This window comes from Salvelinus namaycush, chromosome 39, assembly GCF_016432855.1.
Source record: "Salvelinus namaycush isolate Seneca chromosome 39, SaNama_1.0, whole genome shotgun sequence".
Classification (NCBI taxonomy): domain Eukaryota; kingdom Metazoa; phylum Chordata; class Actinopteri; order Salmoniformes; family Salmonidae; genus Salvelinus; species Salvelinus namaycush.
The window spans coordinates 14,028,407-14,037,110 of NC_052345.1; the positions used below are offsets into that span (position 1 = coordinate 14,028,407).

At 40.6% G+C, this 8,704-nt stretch overlaps 1 protein-coding gene across 3 annotated transcripts; it reads right to left on the minus strand.

Annotated features, from left to right (window-relative positions):
- Nucleotides 1-2,961: 2,961 nt before the first annotated feature.
- Nucleotides 2,962-6,796, minus strand: LOC120032774. 3 transcript variants are annotated; one of them, XM_038978955.1, is made up of 5 exons: nt 6,590-6,796; nt 5,766-5,800; nt 5,048-5,650; nt 4,658-4,753; nt 2,962-4,516 (listed from the first exon to the last, which is right to left on the minus strand). In XM_038978955.1, the coding sequence occupies exons 1-5, from the start codon at nt 6,734-6,736 to the stop codon at nt 3,532-3,534; spliced, it is 1,866 nt and encodes a 621-aa protein (XP_038834883.1). In that variant the 5' UTR covers nt 6,737-6,796; the 3' UTR covers nt 2,962-3,531. The 3 variants fall into 3 exon arrangements, with proteins under 3 accessions (XP_038834883.1, XP_038834884.1, XP_038834885.1); XM_038978956.1 differs by having other exon boundaries at nt 5,766-5,879; XM_038978957.1 differs by lacking the exon at nt 6,590-6,796 and having other exon boundaries at nt 5,766-6,021.
- Nucleotides 6,797-8,704: the final 1,908 nt, after the last annotated feature.

The following is an 8,704-nucleotide window of genomic DNA, read 5'->3' on the forward strand; positions in this document are numbered from 1 at the left end:
TATGTTTGGTTATGTCACAGTTATGCCACTGTATGAAGCTTTATAGCGCATGATATAAGCCTATAGATGATTTGTGAAGCATCTATGTAGTGCTTATGAAGCCTACAGTGCATTCCAAAAGTATTCAGACCCCTTGACTTTTTCCACATTCTGTTACGTTACATCCTTACTCTGAAATGGATTAAATACAGGTGTGCCAAGCTTGTAGCGTCATACCCAGGAAGACTCGAGGCTGTAATCGCTGCCAAATGTGCTTCAACAAAGTACTGAGTAAAGGATCTGAATACTTATTATTTAAATGTGATATTTCAGTTTGTCTAAAAACCTGGTTTTGCTATGTCATTATGGGGTATTGTGTGTAGATTGATGAGGAAAAATATATATTTAATCAATTTTAGAATAAGGCTGTAAGGTAACAAAATGTGGAAAAAGTCTAGGGGTCTGAATACTTTCCTAATGTCTATGAAGGTTTGATGAAGCCTTCATAAGATGCACTTCGAATAAAGCGGGACCAAACAAACATACCTTAATGCACTGACGCTTGTAGAGGGATGTCAGCCAGACTTAGGCTACCGATCGAAAATTAGATGAGAATGACAAACTTTAAGTAAAGTCCAAAGGAAATATTACAATATAAATGCAGGGCTTCGGGTGATGACTTGTGTCCCATCTGAAAAAGGTTTGACAAATTATATTTTTTATTGCACTGACTTGCACTGACTTTACAGTACATGTGATTTCCCTCCCTTCTATGCTGTCAATCATGTTAATTACCATGCCACATAGTCCATTGCTGGCCAAGGGTCTTTCATTGAAAATAAAACATTTTACAAAGTAAGAAAGTAGTTAGTTGTTTTTACAAACTAAAAAACATCATCAGAGTGCAAATACCCAGGCGTTTCTGTCATGCAAAGTTTGACACCACTAGTGTTGGAATTGGGTATTTTAAAAGACTGCTTTTTAGTACCATCATCTGAGTAATTCACACAATAAGGGTGATACTTTCTTTAACTTTTTCTTTACTCTGATAGATTGTAAATTACTGTTTTATATTACTGTTTAATATCATGATATCCTCTTAGTATGAATAGATTGTTTTTATATCCTTAGAGATTGAAAGTAGTGTTAGGTTCAAGCTCTTTGTGTATTTGAAGAGTGTCATTATTTAGTGGACTGCAGGAATGTGTACTCAAAATAACTCAAGGACCCTCCTGACTGATGAGAATGTGATATGCACATGGGAGCATGGAGAAATCATGGGTGATGGAAAAGTACTGAAGTACATCTTTGTTGTACATCAATAGACATAAATTACATTCTCAGATAAAATAATTATTTGTTGTCTTATCATACAATTCTAAATGGGAGGAAGTTTTAATACTGTACTGTAATGTAGTCGCAGTGTTTTTAGTCCCAACTCTGTAATTACACCGGTAACATAAATACTGGACAGTTTATTAGGTACACCACCCGTTCATGAAAATGGATCGCTCCTACACACAGTGAAGCACGTGGCCGCGGCTTGCTATATAAAGCAGACAGACAGACAGGCATCGAGGGTTTCAGTTACCGTTTGATTGAACGTTAGAATGGACAAAACAAGTGACCTAAGAGACTTTGAGCGTGGTATGATCGTCGGTACCAGGCTCGCCGGATCCAGTATCTTTAGAATTGTCTGCCCTCCTGGGCGTTTCACACATGACACTGTCTAGGGTTTACTTCTCAGTGTGTGACAAATAACAAACATCCAGTCCGCGGCAGGCCTGTGGGTGAAAACAGCTTGTTGATGAGAGAGGTCGAAGGAGAATGACAAGAATCGTGCAAGCTAACAGGCAGGCCACAAGCAGGCAAATAACGGCGCAGTGGTGTGCAGAACGCCATCTTGGAACGCACAACTCGTCGATCCTTGTCACGGATATGCTATTGGACATATCGCAGACGACCTCAACGGGTTCCACTCCTATCAGCTAAAAACAAGAAGGAGCGGCTCCAATGAGCACACGATCACCAACACTGGACAACTGAGTGGAAAAACATAGCCTGGAACATGACAGCGAGTTCAGTTTACTTGAGTGGCCTGCGCAGTCCTCAGACCTCTACCCAATAGAGCATATTTGGGATGAGATGGAACGGGCTGTTCGCTGCATGAATGTACTGCCGTCCAATCTGCAGCAACTGCGTAATGCCATTACGTCAATATCGACCAACAACCCTGTGGAACGTTTCCAACACCGTGTAGAATTCCCCGTACTCGATGGGTGTACCTGTACACTCAACGGCCAGTTTATATCAAAATGTTGGCCACACCTGGTCTGAAAATGACACCATATGAAAGATCGATCTGGTTAATAGATTTCTGCACAAGTGAATCTGCTAAATCATAGCAGGTGTATTCCAGCTATTTTAGCATTTTCAAATTAGAAAGTTGTAAATCAAAATAGTTGTAGGGCTACATTAATCTACTGTAAGCGGTGAGGGTATCACTGTTTCTGAACATCTCTGGAGTTCTGTAATTCAACTCTGTATGGATATTTAAACATTGCTAATGTAGAAAATAATGCACTTTTATCAGCACATATCTTAATTGAAGTGAGTAGCAATCTATAACAGCAAGACATGTCACATGAGTAAAATACACTAGAGGGCAGTACATGCCTATACAATTCAGAAGTAGAATAACCACGCTGAAATAACTACTTAGGCCAATTAGATTTTCTCAACAATATAACGTGGATTAAACTCTTTTGAAACTTTTTTAAATTTTTACATTACATCAATATACAGTGACAGGTTCTAGAATCTGACGTAGAACAGCTATGTTCAGTTGGTACAACTTGTAATGTTGCAGAAAGATAGGGATTCCATATTCTACATGTCAGAGAGGCATGTTTGTTCTATATAATACATTTAGAATGTTTAGATTGGACTATTCCACAACAAGAACACCGCCCAGATAAAGGGGAGGTTTAATAAAATATTTAATAATCTTGTATACATTTAATAAAAAATTCTGTTCTCTTCTATTCTCAAATCTAAGTAACTTATCATAACACATCCATTATTAAAACCATTCACAGTAATCATTTAAAATGTCCATGTTAAGCAATTAAGTCGTACAGGAAGTGAGTCCAAACGGCAGGTGTCCTGACTTCTAAATTTTCAAAATTTCTACTTACAAATGTTCTTCTCAGCCCATACATATGCTAACAGCAACAGCACCATGCTTGAATGCCAGGTCCAGTCGCAAAAACCTAGAGACAGGGATTTTTCATGAAAAAGCAATTAACATATTACGCAGTGAATTAACCAATGGCAATGCCAGCTTGGTGAAATTCAAAGACTTAATAGAGCTTGAGCATTTTTGCTAATACATGCACACAAATAATATAATTCAACATCTGTTGGGTACAGTATGTGACATGTTTTCGGTCAAATAATTTTCTATCTCCTCCATAGGCTGCCCCAAGAGTCTCATCTCCTCCATAGGCTGCCCCAGTAGTCTCATCTCCTCCATAGGCTGCCCCAGAGTTTCTATATCATCCTCAGGCTGTCCATGAGTCCCATCTCTACAAGCGGCTCTAGACTTTCTAACTCCTTCACAAGGTAAAATGGTTTCTCCAGGATTCGCTGACTCTGTCTGAACCTACGGATGCCTTGGCACAGTGAGTCATGGATCCTCTGACATGAGTTGATCTCCGTGCGCCACAGTGCCACTCTGGCTCGGATGAGCTGGGAGTCCTCACTCTTGCTGCCTTTGGCGAGGCTGCCACTGTCTTTATAGATAGTGATGATGTCCAGGCCAATGAATAGGGCATTTAAGGCCACATTACATCGCCTTAATGTCTTAGATAGGGCGAGTGGAGTGCCTTGGGCCAACATCCCAATGTCAGGTAAATCTGCAGCAAGTTTGTTGCCCCCCCCGAGTCCCACCTTGCCTGCACCCATGACCATGCCGTTCCCCTTTAAGGCCTCTATTGCAGAGTTATTTTTTACTATGCCATTGATCTTCATTCCTAAACTCACAGCACCTTTGCCCATAATCACCCCAACCCCTAGTGCTACCATGTTAAATCCCACAACAGGAAGAATTCTGCTGGCCACCTTCTCCAGACTCCCCCGGAGTATTTGCATGTCCTCTATGAAATGTTGAAAGACTGTATTGACTTCCTTGCTGTGGTATCTGTTAAAGATTATCTCTGTGACACCGGTGGTTACACCGTTGACCCCACTGGTCACACCCAGTCCAAGCCCTGTGATGGTGAGCCATAGTGACAGCCCAACAGTCACAGGAGCAAGACACAGGCCTGCTATGGTCAGAGCCCCTGCTGTCGCCCCCACTGCACTGCCTGCCACACTGGAGATGTCAGACCCGAATTTCATCTCTTCTAGTTTGCCAGCTCTCCTTTCCAGCTCTTTTAGAAAGTCCAGCATTCTGGAGTGGCGCTGACTGAACAGATCAATGAAGTGCAGGGCAGACTCCTGGAACAGGAACGTCAGTCTGAGGTGCTGGTTCATCCTAGCAGGAGAAACATATTCCACTTTTTCATCAGAGCCATTGAGACATGTTGCTGGAATCGATGAATGAATGATCAGAAATGCTTGCCCTCAGTGTTAGTAAGCTAGTATTTGCAAATGTAACAAAACTGTAAAGGTTTACCTGATATCACTCAAATGGCACAAATGGTTAAACATGGTCTGCATGGACTTTTCATTCACTTCAGTGCTGGTGTCAATCATCAAGTTGTCATTCTCTCTGCAAAATGGATTTCTAATAATGATGATTTTGTCAGACTTCTCTCCAAATAATGATTTTCTAATGATAATTAGATTTAAAATGATTATTTATAAATCATACATGTAACATGGTTCAATCTCTTTCAGACTATTACATTATTTATATGAGGTAATACATTTGATAATACTATATTAATATATATTTTGTGTGAAACTATACTGAGAACAAATATTTTAGAAAAATGTATATGGTGTCATACTACTGAAGTATTTTCATTTGATTAGAATATTGTGGTAAATAATTTCCGCTTACACATTTCCCAATCTCATTCTCTCACACAGCTGCTCAGAGATGTGTATGTAATTTTCCAAGTACACGTACAGCACCTCCACATTGAGGAGGCATGGGGAAAAGAAGGCTGAAGCGTCCCTCTTAAAGTGGATGAGGAGAGGACAGGCCATTCTAGCAGAGGTGATGACAGCTCGGACACTTGATGGTTCCCTCCCCTGAGGCAGAGGACATAACCGGTTTTCATCAGCAAATACAAACACAGAGGTGACCACCAGCCTCTCCACAGCATCCATGAAGTAGTCCAGCTCCTCCAGCCCTTTGAGAGTGTCCTTCAGTACATCTTCTAGCTCCTTCTCCAGCTCCTTATGTCTATTGTCTGCAGTTACCTGGGTCAGATACTTCTTTGTGAACTCTTGAAATGCCTTTGCCTTATCCTCAGAGTTAATGACTTTATCAAAGTTGGGGTCGATTCCTTCTGCCATGTCCTTGATGTTCTTCATCTGGGATTGTTCCTCCTTTCTCTGCAGGATCCACCTTGGATGCCTTTCACAGAATCCCTCTACTGTGTGGATGTAGCTGAGGGTGTCTGAGATGTATTGGTCAAATAACTCTCTTATTTTCTCTCTGTAAGAACACAGGATCTTACTTAATTGATCTACCCCTTATAATATTTAACCTGAAAAGACCTGGAAACAGTATCGAAAATAGATGCAGTTCTGAAATATAAACAGCTCCTTACCGCATCTTTGGTCTCTCGCCGGTCTTGTCCTCTATCTGTGGATATACTAGTCAATTTTATTCCTGAAGTTTTGAAGAGCAATGCTCAAAACCCCCAAAAACTATCCAAACAACCCTATATCATCCCAAGACAAGAAAAAGGAATTAGAAAACAAACGGTCCCGCTTTATTTGAAGTGCATCTTATGAAGCCTTCATAAAGCATTCATATAGGCTTCATAAGCACTACAAAATGTGTCACAAATCATATATAACCGTTTTTCATACTCTATAAAGGATTAATAAATGTGAACAAATATATGTATGGTTATGTCACACAGTTATGCCACTGTATGAAGCTTTATAGCGCATGATATAAGCCTATAGATGATTTGTGAAGCATCTATGTAGTGCTTATGAAGCCTACAGTGCATTCCGAAAGTATTCAGACCCCTTGACTTTTTCCACATTTTGTTACTGTTACATCCTTATTCTGAAATGGATTAAATACAGGTGTGCCAAGCTTGTAGCGTCATACCCAGGAAGACTTGAGGCTGTAATCGCTGCCAAAGGTGCTTCAACAAAGTACTGAGTAAAGGATCTGAATACTTATTATTTAAATGTGATATTTCAGTTTGTCTAAAAACCTGGTTTTGCTATGTCATTATGGGGTATTGTGTGTAGATTGATGAGGGAAAAAATATATTTAATCAATTTTAGAATAAGGCTGTAAGGTAACAAAATGTGGAAAAAGTCTAGGGGTCTGAATACTTTCCTAATGTATATTAAGGTTTGATGAATCCTTCATAAGATGCACTTCAAATAAATCGGGACCAAACAAACATACCGTAAAATGCTCTGACGCTTGTAGAGGGATGTCAGCCAGACTTAGGCTACCGATCAAAAAATAAATGAGAATTACAAACTTTAAGTAAAGTCCAAAGGAAATATTACAATACAAATGCAGGGCTTCGGGTGATGACTTGTGTCTCATCTGCCAAAGGTTTGACAAATTATATTTTTTATCGCGCTTCCTTTACAGTAAACCATGTGATTTCCCTCCATTCTATGCTGTCAATCATTAACCCTATAAGTACTTGTAGTTGGCTCTGGTACTTATGTTAATTACCACCCCACATAATCCATTGCTGTCCAAAGGTCTTTCATTGAAAATAAAACATTTTACAAACTAAAGTAGTTAGTTGTTTTTATAAACTAAAAAACATCATTAGAGTGCAAATACCCAGGTGTTTCTGTCATACTTCGAGAGCACTTCAGGACTTTACAAAGTTTGGCACCTCTAGTGTAGGAATTTGGTATTTTAAATTAATAAGAAATATGACCATGGTTTGTTTTCATTTGGCCTATTTAGCATAGCTCTGTTCTCTCCTACCTTGCCCCCCTGTGGAGCTCAAAAGTTAGTTTCTTACTGTTATAACTCAAATTTGTGATTTTGTTAATGCAATATACTATTTTTATAGCAGTGTTTATTATGTTACTTCTTTGTAATATTGTTTTATTGCTATGTCCTTGTATTGTATTCTAATTAATAATTCCTCTTTATTCTGTACTTTCAGAAACCACAAACAGTATTTGCCAATATCATAACTAGAACTGGAGCTGGACATCTTTCGAGCTGAAAATTGAGGCCATCTTTTGTATGCTAGCGTACACTCCTTAACAGTTTTACTGGATGAAAACACAGCAAGAAAACACATAGGCCAATATGTAATAGTCGTCTATTTTATTGCAGTATTGGTGATGGTTGGTTGAACAACAACAACTTGTTTTACTAGAGGGGAAAAAACTGAATATGCATAACCCATATTTAATATTCATGCAGTGACTGAACAACAACTACATTTCCACCCCCACCTCTAAAGGCATAGTATCATGGCAGGTCACCTGTCAAGTCACCTGTCAGATCAGTCAGTCACTAATTGCTGCAGATGTGCTCAATATTGCTTGAGCATATGATACTCCCCAAAGCATGATGAAACACATAGAGGTGTATCACAAGCTAAACACATGTATTTTGTCAACTTCCTCTGCTTCCTTCTGGTGCCAGACAGGCAGACTTTGCAGTGCCTCCATGTGCGACTACCTTGAGCAGCAGTTTAAAGGGACTTTGCAGGGAAAATGCCGTGCAGTGAGTCATAGGGGATTGTCCACAGCAGGGCAACCACCAGTGGATGGGCGCCGAGGGGTGTGGTGCTCCTCCAGCAGCTCTCTCATGAGTTCTCTCTGTACTTTTGGTAGGTAATTACTTTACCTATGAGGGTGTGGGGAGGATGAGGGAAGGGAGAGGATGATGAGGCAGTGGGCCCCTGTGCTGTTGGAGAGCAGATGCTGGAAGAGTGTGGGACTGCTGTACCAATTTTCCACATGCAAAGTGTGTCCCTTGCTGAGATGAGGAGCCAGCATGGTCATCACCACGGACCCGGACACTACAAGCCCCTCATAATGTTGGATGTCAGTGTTGGACTCTGTGTAAACTATAATGTCCTGGACAAATCCTGTCTTCACATCGCACATGACAAAGAACTTGACCCCAAACCTGTGCCTTTTAGAGGGAATATATTGACGGAACGCCAGCCTAACTTTCCATTACATCAGGGACTCATCAATACATAGGTCAATGTATGGCACAAAGACCCAACCAAATGCTGATGTAACAGTATAGCTTCCCGTCCCTCTCCTCGCCCCTACCTGGGCTCGAACCAGGGACCCTCTGCACACATCGACAACAGCCACCCTCGAAGCATCGTTACCCATCGCTCCACAAAAGCCGCGGCCCTTGCAGAGCAAGGGGAACAACTACTTCAAGGCCTCAGACCGAGTGACGTCACCGATTGAAATGCTTTTAGCGCGCACCCCGCTAACTAGCTAGCCATTTCACATCAGTTACACTGATGTCAGGCTGGTAAGAACATTTCTTATTTTGTACAACGGGTCATTTAGG

Coding starts and splice junctions, on each gene's coding strand:
- LOC120032774 (XM_038978955.1), bottom strand. CDS start 6,736: ATGAGACACAAGTCATCACCCGAAGCCCTGCATTTGTATTGTAATATT. Junction 5,801..6,589: donor AAGCGTCAGAGCATTTTACG/GTATGTTTGTTT, acceptor GTATATCCACAG/ATAGAGGACAAGACCGGCGA. Junction 4,517..4,657: donor TGCCATTTGAGTGATATCAG/GTAAACCTTTAC, acceptor TTCTCCTGCTAG/GATGAACCAGCACCTCAGAC.